Source organism: Chrysemys picta, chromosome 2 (genome assembly GCF_011386835.1).
Source record: "Chrysemys picta bellii isolate R12L10 chromosome 2, ASM1138683v2, whole genome shotgun sequence".
NCBI classification, from domain to species: domain Eukaryota; kingdom Metazoa; phylum Chordata; order Testudines; family Emydidae; genus Chrysemys; species Chrysemys picta.
In genome coordinates this window covers 186,489,813-186,516,846 of record NC_088792.1, presented here as the reverse complement: position 1 = coordinate 186,516,846, position 27,034 = coordinate 186,489,813, and the positions used below count along the sequence as shown (strand labels likewise).

Below are 27,034 nucleotides of genomic sequence, written 5' to 3'. Positions count from 1 at the left end.
TTCTGATAGAGAAGGATCTTTAATTTAGCAGACAAATACATAACAAGAGCCAATGACTGGAAGGTGAAGCTAGAGAAACTCAGAGTAAAAACAAGATGCACATTTTAAAGTCAGGGTAACTAGCCATTGGAACAATTTACCTAGCTATGTGGTGGATTCTCCATCTCTGGAAGTCTTTAAATCAACACTGGATGTCTTTCTAAAATATATGTGGTAGATAAACCAGAAAATTAGGGGGGAGGCTGTTCTAGATTTGAGTTTGACAAATAGGGAGGAACTGGTTGAGAATTTGAAAGTGGAAGGCAACTTGGGTGAAAGTGATCATGAAACGGTAGCGTTCATGATTCTAAGGAATGGTAGGAGGGAGAACAGCACAATAAAGACAATGGATTTCGAGAAGGCAGACTTTAGCAAACTCAGGGAGTTGGTAGGTAAAATCCCATGGGAAGCAAGTCTAAGGGGAAAAACAATGGAAGACAGTTGGCAGTTTTTCAAAGAGACATTATTAAGGGCACAAGAGCAAACTATTCCACTGTGTAGGAAAGATAGGCAGTATGGCAAGAGACCTAAGCAAGTGGCTTAACCAGGAGATCTTTAATGATCTAAAACTCAAAAAAGAGTCCTACAAAAAGTGGAAACTCGGTCAAATTACAAAGGATGAATAAAAACAAATAACACAAGTATGTAGGGACAAAATTAGAAAGGCCAAGGCACAAAACGAGATCAAACTAGCTAGGGACATAAACGGTAACAAGAAAACATTCTACAAATACCTTAGAAGCAAGAGAAAGACCAAGGATAGACTAGGCCCGGTACTCAATGTGAGGGGAAAGACAATAACAGAAAAAGTGGAAATGACAGAGGTGCTTAATGACTTCTTTGTTTCGGTTTTCCCCCAGAAGGTTGGTGGTGATTGGACATCTAACATAGTGAATGCCAATGAAAATGAGGTAGGATCAGAGGCAAAAATAGGGAAAGAATAAGTCAAAAATTACTTAGACGTCTTCAAGTCACCAGGGCCTGATGAAATGCATCCTAGAATACTCAAGGAGCTGACTGAGGAGATATCTGAGCCATTAGCAATTATCTTTGAAAAGTCATGGAAGACAGGAGACATTCCAGAAGACTGGAAGATGGCAAATATAGTGCCCATCTATAAAAAGGGAAATAAGGACAACCCGGGGAATTACAGACCAGTAAGCTTACCTTCTATACCAGAAAGATAATGGAGAAAATAATTTAGAAATCAATTTGCAGACACTATTGTATCACAGAAGATAATGAGGTGATACGGAACAGTCAGCATGGATTTGTCAAAAACAAATTGTGTCAAACCAACCTGACAGCTTTTTTTGATAGGTTAACAAGCCTTGTGGATAGGGGAGAAGTGGTAGATGTGGTATATCTTGACTTTAGTAAGGCTTTTGATACTGTTTCACATGACCTTCTCATAAACAAACTAGGGAAATGCAACCTAGATGGAGCTACAATAAGGTGGGTGCATAACTGGTTGGGAAATCATTCCCAGAGAGTAGTTATCAGTGGTTCACAGTCATGGTGGAAGGCATAACAAGTGGGGTCCAGCAGGGATTGGTTCTGGTTCCGGTTCTGTTCAATATCATCATCAATGATTGAGATAATGGGATAGAGAGTTCACTTATAAAGGTTGCGGACGATACCATGCTGGGAGGAGTTGCAAGTGCTTTGGAGGATAGGATTAAAATTCAAAATGATCTGGACAAACTGGAGAAATGGTTTGAAGTAAAGTGGATGAAATTCAATAAGGACAAATGCAAAGTACTCTACTTAGGAAGGAACACCTACAAAACGGGAAATGTGCCTAGGAAGGAGTACTGCGGAAAGGGATCTGGGTGTCATAGTGGATCACAAGCTAAATATGAGCCAACAGTGTAACACTGTTGCAAAAAAAGCAAACATCATTCTGGGATGTAAGCAAGACATGAGAAGTAATTCTTCTGCTCTACTCCCCGCTGATTAGGCCTCAACTGGAGTATTGTGCCACATTTCAGGAAAGATGTGGACAAATTGGAGAAAGTCCAGAGAAGAGCAACAACAATGATTAAAGGTCTAGAAAACATGACCTATGAGGGAAGATTGAAAAAATTGGGTTTGTTTAGTTTGGAGAAGAGAAGACTGAGAGAGGACATGATAACAGTTTTCAAGTACATAAAAGGCTGTTACAAGGAGGACAGAGAAAAATTGTTCTTCTTAACCTCTGAGGATAAGACAAGAAGCAATGGGCTTAAATTGCAGCAAGGGTGGTTTAGGTTGGACCTTAGGAAAAGCTTCCTAACTGTCAGAGTGGTTAAGCACTGGAATAAATTGCCTAGGGAGGTTGTGGAATCTCCATCATTGGGGATTTTTAAGAGCAGGTTGGACAAACACCTGTTAGGGATGGTCTAGACAATACTTAGTCCTGCCTTGAGTGCAGGGGACTGAACTACTTGACCTCTCGAGGTCCCTTCCAGTTATATGCTTCTATGATTCTAAATATCGTCTTGATGCAGGGATAACTGGATGAGGTTATCTGGCCTGTGTTGTGCAGGACATCAGACTAGATGGTCATAATAATCTCTCCTGACCCTAAAATTTGTGACTATCTGGCAAATCCCTTAACCTCTTTGTCAGTTTTCCAATCTGTACAAGGCAGATGATAATACTTACAGGGTGTTTTCAGGTTGAATTAATTTGTTTGTTTGTAAAGCCATTTGAAGATATAAATGGTAGTTTTCCCCAAGTTGAAATGAGGCTTATTAATTAACTTTATGTGTGGACGAGGACTGATAAAGCTTATAAGGGACTAAAGCATGGGCTATTTTTCATCCTACGATTGGGCATGTAACTTGCGCTAACTATATAAGTATTGCGAAGCATGTTTCTATTTGTGAGTATGGTGTGTTGAATCCTTCAAACCTGTGACCCTTTCTTGGAGTATTGTGAGATTGTAAATACATTTTCCTTTATTTTTGGATGTTTGTTCGGGATTTGGTCAGCCCACCTGGCTCAATGATTTGTGAATTATAGTAGATGAAAAGTCTTCCCTTTAATTGATTTTTGCGGGGGGAAGTGAGGGGAAGAAGATGTGTTTACCTTTTATGTGTTTATTTTTTTACTTGAAAATTTGAAAGAATGTGATGAATGCCATGTGGAAGCCTAGCTTGATAGCATTGGATAACTGTCTATTAAATATTAATGTCATGACTACTGAGCACTCTGAACACCGTGTTTATTAAAAAGGGAGGCAGTATGGTCTAGTGATGAATGCCCGTGTCTGGGGATCAGGCAGCCTATGTTCTATTTGGAATGCCACAAACTTCTACCTGTGCGCCTTTTCCCATCTGTAAAATGAGACTTGTACTTACCCTCTTTTGTAAAGTGCTTTGATAATAAAAAGAGCTGGATGAAAAGGGCTTTTTAAGAGCAAAATATTTGTTAAACTCTAAGGCCTAGAGGTACTTAGCTATTATACCGAATTGAAGATGCAGGTTTGACTTTCCGAACCAGTAGGCATGAACTAAGACAGAAACACCGTCAGAAGTCAGGGGTGAAGTTTGGGAGGTTGACCCTTGTGTGACTCAACAGCACTTACTGGCAAGTCAGTAATGGCATCTGCAGAGCTCTGAAGTTCAGTGCAGGTTTTGTGGCAGGTGTATGTTTATGGCGACATAACTCCTGCATATTGGGAGGGATAGAGGAAAGCTTTATAAGGGGGTGGGAAGGAAGGTCTTCATGAAGGCAAAAGGTCAAGGTCCAAATTTTATAACCTAATATAATTCCCCCAAGAAGGGCCCCAGTCATTATAGTATGCTGTTATACCAGAGAGTGCTTAGTGCCAGATGGCAGTAGTGTGAAGTTTAAACTTACTGCTGGAAAAAGAGGAGTGAGGTAAAAGTAAAATGGAATAATTTTTTTAAAAAGTCCTGTCCTAAGATAAAGACAGAATAAATGACTTTATACTTTTGTCCTTCCAGGTGAAGCCAGTTACTCACCGTAGAATCAATGTGTCAGCACGGTTTCGAAAACCACTTCAAGAGCCATGCACTATTTTGTAAGTAGGATTTTCTGTTAGGGGAGGTAATCCACCATCGTCTTTTTCTTGTTTTTATTGAGTTTTATTTAAACACAGCTACACATTATTTAACTTTCCTTTATTCTTCCAGTCTGATTGCTAATGGAGACCTTATAAATCCAGCAGTGCGCCTCTTCATCCCTAGAAAAACACTAAATCAGTGGGATCATGTTCTTGAAATGGTGACAGAAAAAGTAACCCTCCGAAGTGGAGCTGTGCACAGGTATGGGGAAGTTGTATATTTATAACCTATACTTTACATATTCACATATCTTTAAATCTCTATAAATAGAGCTGGTTGGGAACTGAATTTCTATTCCACAGGAAATTCTGACATTTTGAAAAAAATTGTTCCTAATCAGAATGAAAATCTGAAATTTTGCATTTCCACTTAAATGGAAGTTCCAAAAAAGTTGATTCAGTACAGTTGAAATGTTTTATTTTGGCTTTATAGTTCTGACATATATAATTTTAAATATAATATATAAGGACAATACAACATTGACATTAATATTTAATGTAACAAAATAAAAACAAAATAAAAACAATAAAGTCAAAATATAATGTTTTAACATTATTGAAATGAAACGTTTTGACTTTTGTCATGAAGCGTTTTATCAAAATTAACATGTTCCCACAAAATAGTTCAGTTATAAAAACCCTGCATTTTTCAATGGGAAACTGGCCCATCTAATTTCTTTCAACCAGCTCTATCCACAGCCCACCATTTTCTGATGACTTGGGCCCTGCAGCATGCTCAGAAAGTCAACCAGCTCAATCTCTGTCAGACCAAGGTGGGAAGCTGGTTCCAAAGTTATACAAGCATCTCATCTCATCTCAGTTGATACAGTATCGATTAGAGGAGAGATGATCTCTCAGGTAGGTAGTTCCCAAATCATTTAGGGCTTTAAAACTTAAAATCAGCCCCTTTAATTGTACCTGGAAATTATTTGGGAGCCAGTTCAAGTCCTTGAGCACAGATTAAATGTGCTCTCTGTGGGAAACACTGAAGTAAGCAGGCTGCCAAATCCTGTACTAACAAAATTTGTGGCCTTCCAGTACATCCCCATGTGTAGGGCACATTACAGTAATCCACTTTGCAGATGGGAAAGGCATGGTTAACTTAGGTAAGGTCTGCATCCGAGAGAAAAGGTCACAGCCCTGTACCAGTGAAGCACTCTTTGCAACTGTTGCTTACTAAGCTATTCTGGAGCAGGTGGGAGTCAGTAAGACCTCCAGGTTGTAAAGCTGTATCACAAAAAGAGAAACTCCCCCCAAATAATAAGAGATGAAAAAATCTCCCCCGCTGTATAACCTCAGTCTTGTGTGGGTTGACTCTCTGCCAGCTAGCTTCCATCCAGTTCCCTCATCCCCAGCTCCATGTTTCTATCAACATCACTAGACTCACAAAACACAGTATTTTTTGGGACATCTAAGATGTTATATACAGTAAAATAGATGTAAACATACATGACAACTCTTTCGGTCAGATCCTCAGCAGGTAGAAATTGTAGCTCCAGTGAAGTGATGTCACTTTTTACCATCTGAAGATCAGGACCTCTGTTTTCATCTCCAGATTGTTTTGAAATTAATAAACAATTAGAGGTTTGCTCTCACAGTTTGATGTCACTACTTGGTGTAAGAAATAACCAAATTATGTACAGAAAGGTATAAATTATTCTTTAGGTAACTATGGTTGCAGTTCAGTGTTTTGTGTTATTTTTGATGCTAAAAATGCACATGACATCGCAAGCGCCGACTTTCCAAAGTGCCGGAGGATACTGGACCCCCAGCTCTGCCCTAGGCTCCGCCCCCCACCCCACCCCACCCCTTCCCTCAAGGCCCCACCCTCCCACTTCCCACCCCCGCTCCCAGGGCCGGCTCTAGGCACCAGCAAACCAAGCAGGTGGTTGGGCAGCACATTTTCAGGGGCAGCATTTTTTTTTTTTGGCACTTGGGCAGCAAAAGCCTAGAGCCGGCCCTGGCAGAAGCAGCGCGTCCTGCACCGGGGGCACCCTGGGGCCGCAGCGGTTCACATTGGGGAACAGCGCCCACACCTTATGGCCGGGCGGGCTCCGAGCACGGGACACTCCATCTGGGGGCCGCCTGCATTTGCCGCAGGGCAGCCACCCCCCAGCGCCGCAGCCGGGGCTGGGCGAAGTGGCCAGAGCCGCCCAGGGACTGCGGCAGGGCGGCCAGGAGCAGCAGCAGAAGCGGGGCCATAGAGGATGGGGCGCTGCCATGCGGGGCACGCGTCCCGCTCTCTGGGGCTCTGCTCCCTCTGGGGCTGCCCTACCCCAGCTCCTCAGCCCCTTGCCGGGGTGGTCCCCCAGCTCTGTCCTCCCTGGTCCTGGCCAGTCCTGGAGGCGGGAGCCCTGGCTGGAGGGACCCTGGGCTGAGGCGCGCCCCGGGAGCCCCGCTGCTTACCCTGACCCTGCCAGCGCTGGACCGGCTGGAGGCGAGGGGGGAAGCGGGCGGCGTCAGCGCTGGTGGGGGGAAGCCCAGCGCTGGGGCGGCAGGCAGTGCGGGTGGGGTGGGGGGGAGAGGCCAGCGCTGGGGCGGCAAGGGGTGCGGGTGCGTGGGAGAGCCCAGGGCTGGGGTGGAGGGCAGCCATAAAATTTTTTGCTTGGGTCGTCAAAAAACCTAGAGCCGGCCCTGCCCGCTCCACTCCTGCCCCTCCTCTTCCCGCCTAGATCCTCCACCTCCCCTGAGCGCGCTGTGTCTTCACTCCTCTCCCCTCCTCCCCAAAGCCTCCTGCACGCTGCAAAACAGCTGATCACGGCAGGTGGGAGGCACGGGGAGGGAGGAGGAGGTGCTGATCTGCAGGGCCCATCAGTGGGCAGGAGGCGTTGCGGGTGGGGTGGGGGAGAGCTGATAGGGAGGTTGCCGGTGGGTGCTCAGCACCCACAGAGTCGGTGTCTATGTATGGCATTTGAACCATTCAGTGTTTTCCTTTTCTGGTTTCCTATTAACCTAGTTTTCATATTCTGTTCCTTAAAATGCTAGGAATACATACTAAATAAGTTAGTAAAGTGATCATTGTTCCTTAATAAGTTACAAATTAATTGCTGTGGTTTATAGTCACTGTGTTGTCATCCTGTGAGACCATTGATGCCAGAAAGATAGTACTTCTTATTAAACAAGAAAAAACAGAATTACGAGAATGACACTACATGTGTGGTGTTTTTCTTTTCCTCATCATTAACAACATAGCTGCCAAGTTTTGTGGTTTCATGCATGACATTTATCAAGTCACTGATTCTCCCTGCCAAGCTCCCCAAGAGTGGGGGCAGGCACAGGAAGGATGTTTTCCAGGGTTCTCCAAACAGTGTGTGGTCTAACAAACACAATGAGGTGAATTCAGAAATGAGTTTCCTTATTGATTTTAGGTTTCCTTGTCTTTATGGGCTTGTTTGCTTATTAATATTGTTTCATCATTACTGGTGGCTTTTATGTGGCAATGAAGCATAAGTGTTTTTTCAAGTGCAGCCATTACCATGAAATGTTTGTATTTAAAAAAGAACTACTAGGTATACTTTGTAGTAGTGGAAGTGCATTTGGGATGACATACTAGATATGCAAGGAAACAGCAAAGTTTAAAAGTGGAGATTGGTATTAATATAAAATAAGAACAAAAAAGTTACCTATGTTAGTATACAATTTGTTGCACCTAGAAAACTGAAGAACTTCCACATCTGGGGGATTAATGATGCATTATGGGTTACAAAAATATGTCAGAGTATTTTTGCAAATTGTGCTTTTTTATGTTATTTCATGCAAGATTAAACCAAGTGTATGTCTGGCTTCAAAGGGCAATGGATTCATCTGACTAATACTGACTGTCGGAAGTTAGTGTAAAAAGAATTATGGGGAAAAGTAGCTTTTTCTTTTTTATAAAATACAGAATTTTCTGACTTAGCTCAGCTCTCTCATCTTGCACATATCTGTATATATCCGTTGGGAAAAAAGCTTGTTGAGGTGGACTTGTTGAGAAATTAATATTTGTTTATGTCAGTATAGTGTGCATCCATTTGCTGTATGTGCACTTTGTGGATAATATGCACACGCCCTCTAGAAGGCTTCTCAAATACAGATGTTTGAATGTTAAATTTAATTATGTAAACATGCTCCTGTTGTTGAGTTGTGGAACGTGCTGCACAGGGTAGAACCCGTTCAGTGTAGAGGGATTCCCTCCACCCCCTTGTGATCTTTCTTGTATAAATTCAGAGATTTGGAAATGAGCTGATTCTGACAGAAGAGAAATAGAAATCCCCAAGCAACAAGTTTCTTCCTTCACCCTCAGTAAATGCATGTGTACACACAATAGTCTGTTACTCTATATACCGAGATTATTATGGTAAAGATCTCTCTGGTACAACGCAGACATTAGCTCTTGGTATTTTAATTGTTTTATACATACTGTTCCTTGCTATAATGCAGCGGTTCTCAAACTTTAGCAACTCAAGGACCCCTATTTTGATTTAAAATTTTTCGGGGATCCCCAAGGCCCCCCGTGCCGCCCTTGCCCTGCCTCCTTCTCTGAGGCCACGCCCCTTCCCTGCCCCTTCTCCGAGGCCCTAGCCCCACTCAGTCTATCCCCCCTCCCTCTGTCACTCGCTCTCCCCCACCCTCACTCACTTTCACCAGGCTAGTGTAGGGGATTGGGGTGCAGGCTGTGGACCCCGGGAGGGACTCTGGGACCTCAGGTGGCTCCAGAAAGCGACTGACACATCTCTCTGGCAGCAGTTCCTAGGCGGGGGGACCAAGGGGGTTCTGTGCACTGCCCATGTCCGCAGGCACCGCCCCCACAGCACCCATTGGCTGCAGTTCCCGGCCAATGAGAGCTGCGGAATCGGCACCTGGGTAGTGGGCAGTGCACAGAGGCCCCCTGCCAGGGCAGGAAGGAAGCCTGCCGTAGCCCTGATGTGCCTCCAGACTTTAGCGTTCAGGAGGCGCTGGGAGAGAGGGGGAGGAGTTGATCAACGGGGCCTGCGGACCCCTGGGGCACTCTCGGGGACCTCCAGGTGTCCCCAGTTTGAGAAACGCTACTATAAAGTAAAAGTGACCTGATAATATATTAACAATACCCACCACAACAAAAAAAGCCCAATCCAGCATAGATACCCTGTGTGAATAAAAGTACTATGCATAATTATGTTCACATTTGAAATGAATAGAAGATGGGTTCTGAATCTTGGGGTGATGACCTACCTGCCTTTTCCATACAGCTGGACGGGAAGTGAATCCTGATATGGAAAAGAGGGTCCTAGAATGAAAAAGGTTGAGAGCCAGTGGAACAGATCACATTTAGCTCTAGAGAATAAAGTTTCTCTGAGTACAGAAATCCAGTAGTTCTTATATTTATTCCAGTTACCGGATAGAGGAAACCCTCTATCTGTCTCCCAATAGTTCTCGTTTCATTAGCTGACACAGTTCACCCATGACAATGAGAGATCATTCCCAAATTAGATTTCTCTGCTCACCTGCTTGAATCCCAAGTACCATGCGGCTTGATCCAAGTTGTGATGTGGATGGATAGTTTGATATTTCTTTCCTTGTATTTGATTCTTTGGGGGTATAGCGGTATATATATTTGTATGACAACTGTTATAGCTCTGCTTTTGAAGTCCAGTAAATTAAGGACGAAAAGAATCAGTCATGATTTTTAAGTGGATAGGTTACTCTAGCTTTTCAATGCACTTAGGAAATCTAATTGAAACCCCATTTAATGTTTTGCCAGGCTTTATACTTTAGATGGAAAACTTGTTCAGAGTGGGTCAGATCTGGAGAATGGGCAGTTCTATGTCGCAGTGGGCAGAGACAAGTTTAAGAAGTTGCCTTATGGTGATCTACTGTTTAGCAAGTCTACAATAAGAAGACCTCAGGGGTAAGCTCTCTTTATACACGTGTGTGTGTGTGTGTGTTTCTGTGTGTGTGTGTGTGTGTGTGTATTTTCATATTACTCGTGTCCTTGTGTGTTAGTCATTGTGTTTACAAACCAAACATAATAAAACACAAAATCATTATTTGAGACACACAAAATGTAACACAGAAGCAGACCTGTATATATATTTTTTGAAAAACCTGTGTTGATGTCCATGAGAAAGAAGAGGACAAAGAATATTAGCAGAGAGAGGAAGGAAACTGAGAGGAAGGGAAGATGTGTTTCTCTCATAAAAGTACCATTAAAGTGAGAGATTATGTATCACAACATGAACACCGTGAGAGAGATTCTGTAGCTCAGCCCTCCCCATCTAGATTTTTCCTCTACTGGTGTTAATCCACATAGCTCTATGGTCTTCAATGGAACTATGCTGATTTACAGTGGCTGAGGCCCACTATATTTTGTATGGTGTGCGGAGCATGCATTCTTTCAAAAGGTGCTGTAAGCCAGTTCTATGACCCAGGAGTGGAGCGTGACCTTCCTTAAAGGTATTCTCTCCCCCACCCCCCACACACACTGTTTCCCAACTGCACACTCTTCCAGCCCTTCCCCTGACTACCTGTGTAAGGAGCAAACACCAAGGACCAGACACTGCCTCTGTCACACGAATATTCTTTTAGGGACTGATCCTATGAACACTGTGTGGCTTGTTGCAAAACTACCATTAGTAGTCCCATTGAGTTCCATGGGACTATACATGGTAATAAGCACTACACTGGTAATGTTTGCAAGATTGAGCTCATAATGGGTATCTGCTGGATCACTGTCATTTAAAAATTGGACCGATCTTTTAAATTCTTTAGAAAAATGTGGGCCAAATTCTCTCACTTTCTCTGGTGTAGATCAGGAATAATTCCACTGAGATCAGTGGAGATATGTCAGTGAGAAACTGATGTGAGATCAAAATTTGTCTCGTATTTTGCAAATTAACTCCAGTGCAATACATACTGACTTTTGTGAACTGTATACAGAGAGAAGTAGTAACGCAAAATATTCTGAGAAAAACATTTTTGAGGCACGAATGGAATAGTAGTGCAAAGCATAACCTAAGGCTATGTCTATGCTACGAGCTAGGAGTGTGATTTTTGCTGTTTGTCTACATATACTTGTGCTAGTTCTCATCGAGCTGCCATGAGTATAAATAGCAGCGTAGTTGTGGTAGCATGAGTAGCGGTAGTGGAGGCACTGCTGAACTGTGCCAAGTACCTACCCACTAATGAGAGCTAGCGGGAGTATGTGTACACGAGCAGGGGAATTGCACCCCTAGCTCATTGTGTAGCTATAGCCTAAGGGATATTGAGCTAGATCCTCAGTTGGTATAAATCGGCATTGCTCCACTGAAGTCAATGGAGATACTTTGAATTATAGGTGTTGGGGGCGCTCTTGCACAGATTAACAGAATACCTCCTCACATTTTTCAGTATATAAAATATACAAGTGATTCTCAATCTTTCAAAACTACTGTACCCCTTTCAGGAGTCTGATTTGTCCTGTGTACCCCCAAGTTTCACCTCACTTAAAAACTACTTGCTTACAAAATCAGACATAAAAATACAAAGGTGTCACCGCACACTGTTACTGAAAAATTGCTGACTTTCTCATTTTACTGTATAATTATAAAATAAATCAATTGGAATATAAATACTGTACTTACATTTCAGTGTATAGTAAATAGAGCAGTATAAACAAGTCATTGTATGAAATTTTAGTTTGTACTGACTTTGCTAGTGCTTTTTATGTAGCCTGTTGTAAAACTAGGCAGATATCTAAATGAGTTGATGTACCCCCTGGAAGACCCACTGGGCTACATGTACCCCTGGTTGAGAACCACTGAAGTATACATTATGGGAATTACAATACATTTATTTTCATAAAATAAGGATTAGGCATTTATCTGCAACCTAGTAAATAGGAATTTGACATGCGTATCAGTGGGATTTCTTAGTAAAATAGTAGATTGGATAAAATAATTAACTACATTGCCATAGTTAGGAAAACAAACCATTGTTTATTATAATAAAGGCACATATAGCGTTTACATTATAGACCGTGTTTAGAATCCTAAGGTATTATTTGTTTCTGCAGTTCCAAAGCCTCTTCACTGCCTCCTGTTGTGGGATCCCGAAAATCGAAAGGGAGTGTAAGTAGCAAATGTAACAATAAGATTTTTGCTGCTAACTCTGCTTAATTCCAATAGATAGAAAGTCACTATCCTTTGGGTTTCAATTAAACGTGTGATAATAAAACCCAGAGCCACCTGGTGGTATGTTTATTACAGCTTGAAGAATATGGAACTATTCCCATGTCAATTAGACAAAAGAAATATCAGAAAATATTGTTGCTGTAATGGTCTATTTATTTTTTACAACATCTCTGAAACACAGCCAAAGACCAACTGTTGCTTTGAGATATTTCTTATAATTCTGGTAAACTATCCTTGTAAGTTTTCACTCATTTTTTAATTCAGTTTATGCAACTAAGGAAAATACACAATCAAGACTTCATACAAAGGCCAGGGAAGACAGTGGGAGTCTTTTCATGGTCTTTGAATCAGGCCTTCGAATCCCATGCTCTAGGAATCCTTTACAGCCTGATTCTTTACTGCCTTACACCCTGTAAGCCATTTACACCTCATGGCAGGTCTTCACTACCCGCCGATCCGGCGGGTAATGATCTATCTATCGGGGATTGATTTATTGTGTCTTGGGTAGACACGGATAAATCGATCCCCGAAAACGCTCCCCGTCGACTTCGGAACTCCGGTTCGCGAGAGGCGGAAGTGGAGTCGACGGGGGAGCGGCAGCGATCGACTCGCTGCCATCCTCATGGCCAGGTAAGTTGACCTAAGATACGCCGACTTCAGCTACACTATTCACATAGCTGAAGTTGCGTATCTTAGGTTGACCCCCCTCCCCCAGTGTAGACCAGGGCTCAAACACATAAACTTTAAGGCCAGAAGGGACCATCATGATCACCTAGTCTGACCTATACACCTGTGCAGAGTGGGTATAAAATGCTGCCAGATCAGAATGGTAGTATTTTATTCCCTGCTTGCATTCACTGTGCACAGAGGTAAATGACCACAGAAGTTGAAGGGAGTGGAAAATCAGGCCCACAGTCTATAAGTATAAACCCTGTAGTCTATCCCACCCACCCCACTGCCCCAAGGAACACCTCCTCCCCCCCCCCCCCCCCCAAAACCCCACAACTAACAAAACACCAAGAAAATATGAAACTATTGGAAAAAAAAGCCTCCACTCAATTCAGTTTAAATTCAATAGAAGATACAAACACCAGTATAAAGTGCAGTTTCCTTGCTTTGGTCACTGTATGTGAATTTCAGCATGCTAGCATTTTTTTTATTAGTCTCATTTAACCATGACAAGTCTGGAAAAAAGAAGCGAGAAGCTAACAAGAATAATGGCTAACATTCAGATTTTATCTGCTTTATGGTTGTATCCCATGTAGAGAAGTAACACAGACAAGATAAAAAATGCACAATTGACACACTGATGCATAGTAGACATTTTAATATATGTAGACTTTTTAGGAATGTGCAATATTGATATTAACTATCTGGGGCAAGATTCTCAGCTAGTGTAAATCATTGGAATTCCATTGGCCTTAATGGGCACCTACGGTTTTACTGCTGTTGCTGATTTGGACCAGCACTTTGATATGTTATGAATTTTGGAATTTGTAGGCATTGAAAGAAAAGGTGAAATGTGGCTATATCCTCATTTTTCAATAAACAAAAAAGCCATCTTTAAATGAAACAAGGTGACATTTCTATTGACTAAATAAAAATCAGAAGAACCACAATGAACATGTTGTTTTTATTAAAAAATGCCAGTGCATAATATATACAGGATTTTGTTAAAGCAAAGGTTATTGTAGTGAAGTCAGTCCTGAGACCTTTGGTTAAAGATAGGTATTTCCTCTCAACTTCAGCAGCGGGGGAAAACCATGCTGTCCTTGTCTATTCTGCCCATGTTGACACTTTGTAGAATTACAGGGCCCTCTAGTGTCCAAGATTTGAATAGTTTGAATTGTTCAAACAGCTGCACCCAGTGAAAGTACCAAGTGGAATTTACTTGTCCTTTGTGATTTAACTAAATGGCATTATACGTGTCTGAGATATGTAATCTACTCTGCATACATATTTATGAAATAACTTTTATAAAAATTATTGTGAACTGGTTTAAACTGAGGAAAAAACATGTGGAAGTCACATTTTTTTTCAAGCTAAAGATTGTGTTAAACTTAAATGTGGTCAATTAAAGGGAAAAAGTGCATGATGCTTAATTAGAGAACATTATTAGGTTGACAACTCCAAATGAAGTCAGTGGGCGCTGTGAAGGACTGGGCTCCTATGAAAATCAGCTTCTAGATATCCTTTTAATATGCATTAAAAGGATATCGTGTCATTTTGCCTTCCTTCAAAGATGACTTTCAAATATGTCTTCTGAATTTGCCATAGTAAGTCTCCATAAAGAGACGTGGGTCCAGATCCATTGCTCAGTTTCTAGATGCAAAATGGGGAAGTGATTCAGAAGCAGCAGGGTGGCTGGCCTCTTTCAAGGTGTCTACAATGAAGAACATCAGTGCGAATGCCAGATGTCTGCCAGTGCCTCTGCCATCTGCTGTTCCTACTTAGGAGAACAACATACAAATGTAGTTTTGGCCATGTGATCAATTATTTACCAATCACATTGGTTATGAACATCCAATGACTTTATATATGTATATGCATGTATTATTTCACATTAAGGAATCTTGTGTCAAAGAGGGCATGCCTGATTTTCCTGAGGGAATTCACAGCATTAATTGAGTTAAATGAACTGACTTTTTTTTCTTTTTTTGAGTTGACAAGTTGATGAAAGGTTATGGTTTCTTGGATTATTTTAGATAGCATCTAAAAGCACTTGTAGCTAATGAATATATCTGTTTGTATACATGTTGTCTGTATAAACTATGACTTAGGTAGCTTACAGTGAAACTTAAAAAAAAAAATCTATCCTATATTCATCAATGAAAATTCTGAATTTTTTCTCTTAGGGAAATGATCGCCAATCTAAATCTACTGTTGGCTCCCGTGACACAGGAGACATGGTGTCATCTCCTCAGCCTCCAAAGAGAAAGGAAAAGAGAGAACAGACTCAAGAGAAGATCAGTTTTTCTAACAAACCCACAAAAGTGAAGCAAAATATAAGAGCAACAACTTATATCCTTCAAGATAATGGTGAGTATTTAGGTGAAGTATAACATCATGTAGGTTCCTGAACACTCAGGGCCAGATTCCGGTCTTGGTTATACCAGTGAAAATTTGGAATTACACATTGGTGTAAATCCCAATGAGGTCATCAGATTTTCAGTGTACTTTGTCTGCCACATTAATTTCCAGATCAAATCATCACGTGTCATATGTATCTGTATGCAGCATTCACAGCCACAGCCCAATTTATAAAAGACAGACTAACCTGGTATATACCATATATAATGTAAGCTAAATAACTTAGGGTTGCCCAACCTTTTATGCTTTTGGTACAGGCATAACCAATGGAAAAACACTGTCAGAATCCCTTTGTCATTGTTCTGCATTGAAAAAAAAAAAAGAAAAAGAAAAACAAAGCTGGCCTGCTCCAAGGACATTACAATGTCCCAGAGGATCCCTGCTGGCTGCCTGGTTCTGATAAAACAAAATGATTTAGACCCAGAGGGAATAGATCAAATGTAGAACTCCAATTATCCAATAGCTGCAGAGACTAATCACACTTCAGACTTGCTGGAGGCAACTTCTGATTTGCTTCCCCACTGTGTTATGGCAGCAATTTAGAAATTTAATAATAAATGTTCTCTTTGGGAAATTGCTTTCCTCCCCTTACGGTGTAAGAATTTGTTTTATGTCTAGCAGAATATCTACTCTGGACAGATGCTATTGAGACATTAGTGTGCTATTTTTTTTCTTAATAATGGTTCAAAAATTGTTAACATGGAGCAATTAATATCTGTCACGAAAAATAAATTACACTTTTCATAACTTCTGATGTTTCCCCAAACTGCTGTTTAAATGTGCTATAATTATGCATCATGCTTTATAACTTTCGTGTATTGGATCCAATAGTGCATCTGCAATGGTACAGGATTTACAAATTGTACTTCCTGATTCTGAGGAGTAGATTTGAAAATTGGCATTGAAAGATCAATGAAGCCCTTTACTCTGAATCACTTTGTAGTATAATGGTATCTTTCTTAGAAGAAGGTTGTAGAATTGCTGCTTTATTTTTGTTGTGAATCTAATGCCCTTGAATTGTAGTACTGATGTTACTATAGGTTGACATCATTATCCAGCTGTTTATGGGTCATGTTCAAACTATGTTTGTTTCTTGACAGAGAGATAATTTTCTTATTATACTAAAAGTGACCAAGGGCAATTTTACTGTCTGCCTTTTAGAACTGGCCATCTTCATAGGTTCCCTTTCTTGAAATTGCCTCTGCAAATTCCTCTCTTAAAAGCTATATGCAATGACTTGCAATCTGCAACTTGGTTTAACTGATAGAGGGTAGTCATCCTTGGATGCACCATTCTGAAGTTCCAGCTGCAGTTATCAAAGGCTCTGCCTCCTACCTGTTCTCAGGTCCTGGCTTTTCACTGCTAAAGGAGTTTCTTAAACAATTCTCTTATCCCTGATTATGTCATTTAGTTTAATACTACTAGTTATTCAGTAGGTAGTAGTTAAAGTGCTTAAATTAGATGATGATAAGGATTTAATTATGGTTGAGGATACGATTATGTCATGGAGGTCGCAGAAGTCACGGAATCCATGACTTCCAGTGACCTCCATGACACTGGGGGCCCTGCAGCTGACCAGCTGCCGTGCGGTGTGAAAAACTGCTATCTGACTGAATGTGTTACTTAGGGTGTACTGAGCATGCTCACACGAACAGCAGGGGACCCCTGCAGCAGCCCAACAGGTGGCAGAACCCCTCGCAACTGACCAGCCGCCTCTGGGGACCCCAGAGATGCCCAGCTGCCGCCGCCAGCAGCAGAGGGATCCCGGAGCTACTCAGCGGCCGCTGGAAGGGGCCCCAACAACTCCCCAGCCGCCAGCAGAGGTGGCCTGGGGACCCCCCCAGTTCCAGTCCCACAGGGCAATGGGGACTCTGTAGCTCCCAGCTGCTGACGGCGTGGTGTGTGTGTGTGTGTGTGTGTGTGCGATGGGGAGGAAGGGGGAGGGTGCTGGACCCTCCTCCCTCCCCATTTTGTCAGGGACATATTTAGTAAAAGTCAGGGACAGGTCATAGCTTCTGTGAATTTTTGTTTATTGCCTGTGACCTGTCCCTGACTTTTACTAAAAATATCCATGACAAAATTGTAGCCTTAATTATGGTAGATCTGGAGAAGCCTTGAAGCACTGCACTTAATGAAATAGTATTTGCCACAGACTAGGATGTTAAGAACCTGGAATGCCCTGCGGAAGGGTATACCTTGCAAGGAGTCTCTTACTTTTGTATTTTTTGCCCTTGGTGTTAAAAGCAAGAAGAGAGGCCATGCTCTTGGAGAAGGCTTTGTCTGTTTGGCTTACAGTTTTTAAGGGCTCGGAGACCTCTAATTCAAAATCCTCATATCAGTCTCCAAGAATACAGGAATTATCTTCTGTTCAGACAGTTCCAACCTGGTTAACTTGAGGCCTTGGAACCTTTTTCTTCTCCTTAGAAAAGAAGCACTCAGTAGTGTTGAGAGTCTCTTGATGCAGAGGTCTTAAAGTAGCTCTCAAAATCCAGGTGTATTGATCCACTCTCCTGTTTGGTATATTGAACCTGAACCTCTGGGACGAGATGTTCCTGATTCCAAGTTAAGGAGTCAGTGTACACGGTCTTCTCTGATCCAGGTAACTCTGACCCAGTGATTTGATAGTGTCAGTTTGTTTGGAGTGAGGATTTTCATAAGTAAGGGTTCTGGGTTCTGGAGATATTTCTTTAGGTGGGTTCCTGAATTCACGTAGACACCCATTGTAAGAAAGATAAGGTATAAAACAAAACCTTAATTAAGCAACTGCTTAACTGATTATCTGTACAACCTTTCTTAGGGTCCTTTTAATTTCGATTGCTTAACTAAAGAAAAAGGACTTGAGAGTTGAATGTAGTTTTATACAATTTATTAAATATCCTTAATAATAGCAACTAATAGTATAGGATACAAGAACGCAAAAATAGTATTGGACTCTGATTTGACTAACAGACTAGAAAACTGGTCAAAATAACCATTCAGATTTTCAGAATAAAATCACATGACCACAATAGAAAACAACAATTATACTCAATTACTATCTTGGGAAGATGACTTTGTTTGGATTTTTGAATAAGAGTCCCTCAAAATAGGGCCTCACTTTCTGCTAGTTGGTTATCAGCTCCGGTTTGCTAACAAGAGTAAGAACAATCCAAAGCTAGATCACAAGACAATTTAATCAATTATTTACATGCCAATTCACCAAGGTCTCCTTCCCAATGGATCTATAGTAGTCAACCCTTTTAACCTATTTTCCAATTAATCATATTAGTCCCAGGATCTGATTAACTATCTAGAATAAATTACCACATTTATAACAGACTGTATAGACTGAGTGCAGTTCAAGAAGCTTGCACACTTGGTTTCATTTATGTATGTTTATACCTAGAACTTGAAAGGCAGTATGAAATCATTAACTGTGGTAGACACACGTCCATATACAGTGTTCTACAATCTTAGTTAACAACACTAACTTGTTCCGTTTTAAGGCTACTTTACAATAGTCTTGATTGGCACCTGTTACAAAACAAAGACACACACAGTAACTCTATGATAGTCTTTAAATCCATGGTATGCTCACATCTGGAATACTGCGTGCAGATGTGGCCTCCCCATCACAAAAAAGATATATTGGAATTGGAAAAGGTTCAGAAAAGGACAACTAAAATGATTAGGGCTATGGCATGGCTTCCGTATGAGGAGCGATTAATAAGAATGGGACTTTTCAGCTTGGAAAAGAGACGATTAAGGGGGGTGTGGTGGGGCGACGACTCACCGGTGTGGCACCTCCTGCTGGTTGTCCAGGGAATTAGCTCTTCCAGCCCAGAGTGCCCTCTGCGGGCCAGTGTCTCGCCTGCTGCTGGCCCCATGTCCTTCCCAGACCCCGGTGCCCTTTGCCCAGGGGTTCTGCCCACCACAGTATCCACTCACTCTGGGTCTCCCCTCTCAGGGCAACCCCCAACTCCCTATCCCCACCTTGCCTCAGTGGCTACTGCCAGTCATCATCTAGCCCCCGCTCCCTGGGGCAGACTGCAGTCTATAAACCACTCATCATTGGCAAGGGGGGTTGGACCAGCTGCCTCTGCCTATATCTGGGCTGCCCCTCTGCAGCCCTAGTACCCTTTTGTGGGCCCTTAACTTGGCCTGCAGCCTGGGGCTTTGCTAGGCTGGAGCTCCCAAGCTCCCTCTGCCCTTCCCCAGCACTGCTCCACCCTAGGTACCCTCCTCAGCTTCCCAGGCAGCCAGGTCCTTCTTTTTCCACAGCTAGAGAGAGTGTCTGTCTCAGGCTCTGGCCCTCAGCCCTCTTATAGCGCCAGCTCTGGTCTGATTGGGGCGTGGCCCCATCTGTGGCTGCTTCCCCCAATCAGCCCAGCTTTTCCCCTGCCAGAGCCCTCTCCCAGGGCTGTTTTAAGCCCTTCAGGGCAGGAGCGGGGTGACATGATAGAGCTCTATAAAATCATGACTGGTGTGGAGAAAGTACATGAAGAAGTGTTATGTACTCTTTCTCATAACACAAGGACTAGGGGTCACCAAATGAAATTAATAGGCAGCAGCTTTAAAACAAACAAAAGGAAGTATTTTTTCACACAATCAGAGGGGTAGCCATGTTAGTCTGGATCTGTAAAAAGCAACAAAGTGTCCTGTGGCACCTTATAGACTAACAGATGTATTGGAGCACAAGCTTTTGTGGGTGAATACCCACATGCGTCTGACGAAGTGGGTATTCACTCACGAAAGCTTATGCTCAAATATGTCTGTTAGTCTATAAGGTGCCACAGGACTCTTTGTTGCTTTTTCACACAAAGCAGTCAACCAGTGGAACGCCTTGCCAGAGGATGTTGTGAAGGCCAAGGCTATAACAGGATTCAAAAAAGAACTAGAAAAGTTCATGGAGGATAGGTCCATCAATGGCTATTAGCCAGGATGGGCAGGGATGGTGTTCTCATCCTGTTTGCCAGAAGCTGGGAATGGGCAATAGGGGGTGGATCACTTGATGATTACCTGTTCTGTTTATTCCCTCTGGGGCACCTGGCATTGGCCACTGTCGGAAGACAGGATAATGGGCTAGATGGACCTTTGGTCTGACCCAGTATGGCCGTTTTTATGTTCTTTAGATCACATACACAAGCAGGTACCCTTCTTTACTAATTAAGTACACATTTTCAAGAATTGATCAGTTGACTGATTTGGGTCATCATCCAAGAGAAAGGCTATGTTACTATCACCAGATCTTTGCTCAGTCATCAGCTTTCAGTTCAGTTATCATTCACAGCGGGATTTGACACTGCGAACACAGGCAATGCAAAGGACAGACATGACCATAGGCTTTTTCTGGTACACTAGCAGGCAACCTGAATTGTTGGAAAATAGAAAGTGCCTATCCAAGATAGGCACTCGATATCATCAGGAGGACACCCAGGTGGCCAGGCTAGGACCTCTGTCTTCTCTCCTCTCGTTGTCTTTGGCTTTTGGGAAACGACGTACTGAAGGCTGTTTTATCCTGTTTTTGCTGTGTGGTTTCACTTGGTCTCTCTTCTTGGAGATGATGGTGTGGACCAATCAGCTGGTGACCTATATTTCTTCTGAAGATTCAAAATGTCCAACCAAAATGAGTCATCCTGTCTCACCATCCAATCAGGGAATGAGACATCAGCTTTTGGGTTCTTACAACTGGGACTGGAATTTTCCAGTCTCTTTGTGCTACACATTTTGTCACACTAGCTTGTATAAGACAAGATAGAGCATAACTGTTGGGACAGCCATCTTGGAACATACCTTGAACACTGGCTAATTTGCTCTAGTTAGCAACTTCCCTCCACAACTCGCTTTCTGTGGGCCCCTTTGCTAATCAGAGCAAATTAGCCAGTCCCTCCATACTCTTTGAGTCTCTTTAAACTTGTTTTGACAGTCCATTATACAATGCAAAGTCACTTCAAGAACTATTGTTCTCCAGCAGGCAGGAATAGCTGTATGAATCTACCATTTCTATTCTTGTTCTAACAACAATGGTGGAACCTTGGTATGTATGGCTGAGCTGAGTCTCTGTGTTATTACCAAACAGTTCATTTCTGACTAGTCCACTTTGTGGTCAAGTGTCCTTCTTACCACACTGTTTGGTTTTAGTTCCTTTTATTTACTGCCTCTTTCGGCACAGGTATAATATACTAACTTGATATCACAAGCATTTCTCATTGCAAACAGCCTTACTTCTTCACTTTATCACGTTAACTAAAAAAAATCAATATAAATGCAACTCCTTTCTTTCCAAACAGGATTGCCCGGGAGGTAAATCCTGTCATTAATTTACAATATTTTGCCCCAAACTTTATAATTTATTGTTACATTCGCTTTTATACTCATTTTAATTATAATTTTAGGTTAAGAACATAAGAACGACCATACTGGGTCAGACCAAAGGTCCATCTAACCCAGTAGCCTGTCTTCCGATAGTGGCCAATGCCAGGTGCCCCAGAGGGAATGAACAGAACAGGTAATCATCGAGTCATCCATCCCCTGTCCCAGCTTCTGACAAACATAGGCTAGGGACACCATCTCTGCCCACCCTGGCTAATAGGTTCCATCAAGTTCCCCATTTTACTTCTGTATTTGGCACATCATATAATATCTTAGTTTGACATTAATTTAAGTCAGGGAAAAAGGGGAAGTCTCATTGCAAAAGTCTGCATCAAGTCTGAGTTTTTTCAGACTATTGAAAAAATCTAGCCATTGGATTTTTATTCTCTTAGCCCTCTGTTCTGTTTTCTCTAAAAGGCCTTGATGCCTGAAATATTCTTAAAGTGATAACTCATAATTTTGGGGCCTTAATGACTACACCGTATCACGATCATAAGGAAGACTCCACTCTTAGGCTGGGGCATCTGGCTTCAAGAGGCAGGGGCTTCTTATGGCCTTCTTCTCCTCTCCCAGATAGGGAAGGGGAGGAAGAGGGGCAGCCTCCCTATTTCCCTCTCTCGCCTTTTAGCACATTGGGTGCTGGCTGGAAGCCAGAGCCTCTTTTAGAGGATAGGAAACAAACATAGGATTCCCCCCCGGGACATCTCTCTTTCTGTACTGGTTGCTATTGCTGTTCCACCCACTGGCAGGAAAGGCTGGGAGCCCCAGAAACTCCGCCGCTAGGCATCAGCTGGCTCCACGCTGCTTTCATGTCAGATTTCCCTGTCTGGTGACTTGCATCAGCCAAAGAGAAGGGCGAGCTCTGAAGGAGCTGAGCTTCCTATACTGAGGAGAGGGCAGGTCTTTCTCTAATTTTAGATGAAGGAGGGAGGACTGTGCTTCCCTCTCTGTTTCCCTTACTTTAACCCTAGTGTGAAGGCACACAGGGCCAAGTGTGAAGACAGAGAAGTCCAAGGCTTTGCTGCTGGTAGGAGACTGGGAGGAAGGAGATGTGCCTGTCTGTAGGTTGGGCTTAGCTGGGCCCTGAAAGCAGCTGCTGTGGGAAATGACTGCAACTGAGCTCCTGCAGCTAGGGAGGAGGCATCTTCACGGTCGGCCCTGCAGGTAGCTGCTGGTGGAGGCACACATGCAGCCACCGATGCCCACCCTCCTGATCATTCTCCCCGCCTGCTGGCTATCTTGACTCTGTCCTGATAGGTCATGCAGACTGCAGGACAATTTGAGATGGCAAGCCACACCTCAAAAACTGGCCCATGTGCAAAATGATCCATAAAATGTAGGCTTCTTAAGAGGCCTGTGCAGGGTAAAAATGACTCGCCATTTTTCAAAATATCCTGTTATCATTTTTTTCATGCTGAAATTAAAATCTAATATTTAATTAAATAATAATAAATGTTATGATCAGACACACAGCTTGCAGACAGTAGTGCCATTCAGAGTTCAAACTGAATCCTTTCTAATAGCCATTACAGTAAAGATGGGACTTTGCCTGTGGTTAAATGACACTAGATAACCCACACTGAAAGTACAGTAGTGCTGTGCTAACAGAAAAAGCAGTGTCTCTAAGGTCCCCTTCCTAGAAACCTCTGCACTCGCATAGGTCCCCATTGACTTGCTGGAATGGGTCCTAAGACTGTAAAAACACATTTCTCTTTCTGGTGAGTCTTTGGTTAAGGACTGTTCAGAAGCAGTTGCAGACTTCCCTCTTGCCACCAGCCATGGAATTATGTTTTCATTACTGAATGCTCTGATAGTTGTTCAACCAGATCAAATGAAAGAATAGCCAGGAAGCAGCTGCATGATTCTGCTATTTCAAAATAATTTCTAGTTATGTCATGTATTTTAACAAGGATGACATTATTATTCCATTATATATTTTTACACTTATTTTTCAATTAAGCTTAACTCTACTTTTTAGTTAGAAGATTCAGATTTCATTTTGGTCACTTCATGATGCTATCTATGGCTTCTTTTCTTCAGCTTTCCTTGGTACTTGTCCCCCATCTTGACGTATGATCTTTTCTGCTGTCAAGAGCAGTCAGATAGAATGCCAGCACTGCTAGATTTTGATTTAAGATCAGCTGCTAGTTATGGTCCCAGACATATAATTTTATTTGAGGAGCTGATGGCAGGTATTCTTTCAATTAGAAGGTTTGCATTGTTAACCATGGCATTTTTCTAAATAAAAGGTTGTTCTTGTCATGTAGAAGTTGCTTTGACATTACACAGGATTCTGAGCAGACGTTTTGTAGTAAGTTTTGTGTCCTTTTTATTTTCTTTTGATTGTAATGATGATAAAAGTGCCTGAGAGTCCTGAAAACTTAAAGGCCTCTATGCAATCCACAGAAGAGGTACAGCAGTGACTGCAGCACCACATGTGCTTAAACCAAGTTCTGGGGCACCTGTCTCTGTAAGAGAGAGGTTAATTCAGTTTCCCTGCCCATTTGTTTCCTAGATCCTCTGACGATGTAATAGTCTGGCTGTGTTTGTTTGAAAAGCCCCTTCCTGTTACCAGGAGTTGATCCTGTTGGGAAAAGGTTCAGTGGATTCTACTGACTCACTGAGGCAGGTGCCTCATTTTCCTATTTAAATATAAGGGAAGTAGAAGACCCACTCTAGAGAGACCATATCTTAGAAGTTTTGAGGCAGGAAGTTTGGGTGACAGCAGCAGCTGTCACCACCAAACCTGGGGAGAAGGCTGAAGCCAAACTTTGTTATTGGTAACTACTTTATTATTAATAAAGCTAAACTCCAGGAAGGGGGTGACTTTTTGACCCTACACTGTGTGTAGCTTTTGTTTTAAAGCAGGTTAGGAAAGGTATCTGCTCACATGCTGATTTTAGAGAAATATTCCCATATTATCTGGAAAATAAAGAAAATCCTCTTTTCCCACAGAGGCATAAAATACACAATCAAACTTAGAGGAGACCGTGGCAGCACTTAGAGAAGATAGCATTAACTATACTACAGCCGCATAGGTAAACATTGCAGTGTATGTTTAATTTAGACTTGGTGCATTCATTTTGTTGCATGTCCTCTAAATAAATCCTTCACAGTACTGCTTGAGTATGCTGATTGTATGAACATGGCGCATCAAAATATATTTTTGACATATAATGAATTAATTGCTATAGACAATTTAATCTATTTCGTCATCAACATTGAGACTTTAAGATGGCCTGTGGCATATAACAAATATTCGCTTGCAGTCATATTTGAAATTAAGTGTGATGATGTATTCAGTGAATATTTTCCCTGGATAAAATAGTGGATTTCAAGGAGATAGAAATTACCTGAAGTTACAGATACAATTATTTAGCTAAGTTTGAAACATTCTGTTTCTTGTCATGGGAGGGGGAGTCATTTAAAAAAAAAAGTATGATGAAAATATTTCTGCTGGAGTGTATACCTGAGCAGCATACTAATTTGTTTCCATTGTATAACACATTATTCCAGTGTAACACAATATGCCAAGTCATGGCCAAAGCCAAGATGATAATTTAAATCTTTTCATAGAAATGAAAGGCAAGCTGCTTCTTGGAAATTCAAGTGCACCAGGAAACAAAAATCCTTTAAAATAAAGTGTAATAAATTGCACTCACAACATTTTTAGCATGCAACCATTTGTACATGTGATTCAGGTTGCTGGTACAATTGCTGGTACAATCCGGGAGAGCTTCTGACAATCAGAATTCTCTAAAAGATTAAATATAGAACATTATGATATCATGATTATCATAGTGTTTTATATAAATTCTTATAGTCTAGTAGTGATAACCTATTAAAACCAAGACAAACCTTGATCCACACTTCAGAGCAGATATAAGTTCTTCTGCCCCATAATGTACCTTTTGCCATTAAATGTAATGGGCCTGATTCACTGGTGCTCTGCATGTTTTATATTCATTTATACCAGTTCAAAGTAGGGTGACCAGATGTCTGGTTTTCGACCGGAACACCCGGTCAAAAAGGGACCCTGGCAGCTCCAGTCAGCACCGCCGACCGGGCCATTAAAAGTCTGGTCGGTGGTGCTGCGAAGCTAAGGCAGGGTAGTCCCTACTTGTCCTGGCTCTGTGCTGCGCCCTGGAAACGGCCAGCAGATCCAGCTCCTAGGTGGGGGGGCCACGGGGCTCCGCGTGCTGCCCCCATCCCGAACACTGGCTCTGCACTCCCATTGGCTGGGCACCGGCAGAGGCGGTGCCTGCAGGTGAGAGCAATTAAATTAATTGAGATATACGTATCTCCTGGAACTGGAAGGGACCTTGAAAGGTCATCGAGTCCAGCCCCCTGCCTTCACTAGCAGGACCAAGTACTGATTTTGCCCTAGATCCCCAAGTGGCCTCCTCAAGGATTGAACTCACAACCCTGGGTTTAGCAGGCCAATGCTCAAACCACTGAGCTATCCCTCCCCCAATGTGCAGACAGAGCCGCCTGCCACACCTCTACCTAGGAGCCAGACTTGCTGACTGCTTCCAGGGCACAGCATGGAGTCAGGACAGGCAGGAAGCCTACCTTAGCCCCCCCAGCTGCGCCGCTGACTGGGAGCTGCCAGAGGTAAGCCCACCCTGCAACCCACTGCTCCAGACCTGAGCCCCACCCAAACCCGGAGGCGCCTCCCACACCCTGGACCCCTCATCCCCAGCCCCACCCCAGAGTCTGCACCCCCAGACAGAGCCCTCACCCCCTCCTGAACCCCAACCCGTGCCCCAGCCCAGAGCCCCCTTCTGCACCCTGAACCCCTCTGCCCACCCCCCAGCCTGGAGCCCCCTCCTGCACCCCAAACCCCTCATCCCCGACCCCACCCCAGAGCCCGCACCCTCAGTCGGAGCCCTCACCCCCTCCCGAACTCCAACCCCCTGCCCCAGCTCGGAGCCCCCTCCCGCACACTGAACCCCTCATTTCCGGCCCCATCCTAGAGCCTGCACCCCCAGTTAGAGCCCTCACCCCCTCCCACACCACAACCCCCTGCCCCAGCCCAGTGAAAGTGACTGAGGGTGGGGGGAGAGTGAGCTACCGAGGGAGGGGGAATGTAGTGAGTGGGGGGTGGGGGCAGAGCCTCGGAGAAGGGGCGGGGCAGGGGCCATGCAGGGCCGGCTCCAGGGTTTTTGCTGCCCCAAGCAGAAAAAAAAAAAAAAGCCGCAATCGCGATCAGCTCTACCGCCACCGCTTCAGTCTTTGGCGGCAATTCGGCGGCAGGTCCTTCGCTCCGAGAGGGAGTGAGGGACCCGCTGCCGAATTGCTGCCAAAGACCCAGAAGTGCCGCCCCTCTCCGTTGGCCGCCCCAAGCACCTGTTTG

The 27,034-nt window shown here is 43.0% G+C and overlaps 1 protein-coding gene across 14 annotated transcripts in view; it reads left to right on the top strand.

The window, feature by feature from the left end:
* The window catches only part of DCDC2 (doublecortin domain containing 2), a 136,385-nt gene that overhangs the window by 50,570 nt on the left and 58,781 nt on the right, over positions 1-27,034 (top strand). For all 14 annotated transcript variants that reach the window (XR_508289.4, XR_010597982.1, XM_042860482.2 and 11 more), the window contains 5 exons: positions 3,993-4,069; positions 4,182-4,313; positions 9,831-9,977; positions 12,120-12,174; positions 15,093-15,276. Coding sequence is in view for 12 of the 14 variants with exons in the window: in XM_042860482.2 (XP_042716416.2) it covers positions 3,993-4,069; positions 4,182-4,313; positions 9,831-9,977; positions 12,120-12,174; positions 15,093-15,276 (595 nt within the window). In the remaining 2 variants the exon portion in view is untranslated. The remainder of the gene's footprint in view (positions 1-3,992; positions 4,070-4,181; positions 4,314-9,830; positions 9,978-12,119; positions 12,175-15,092; positions 15,277-27,034) is intronic.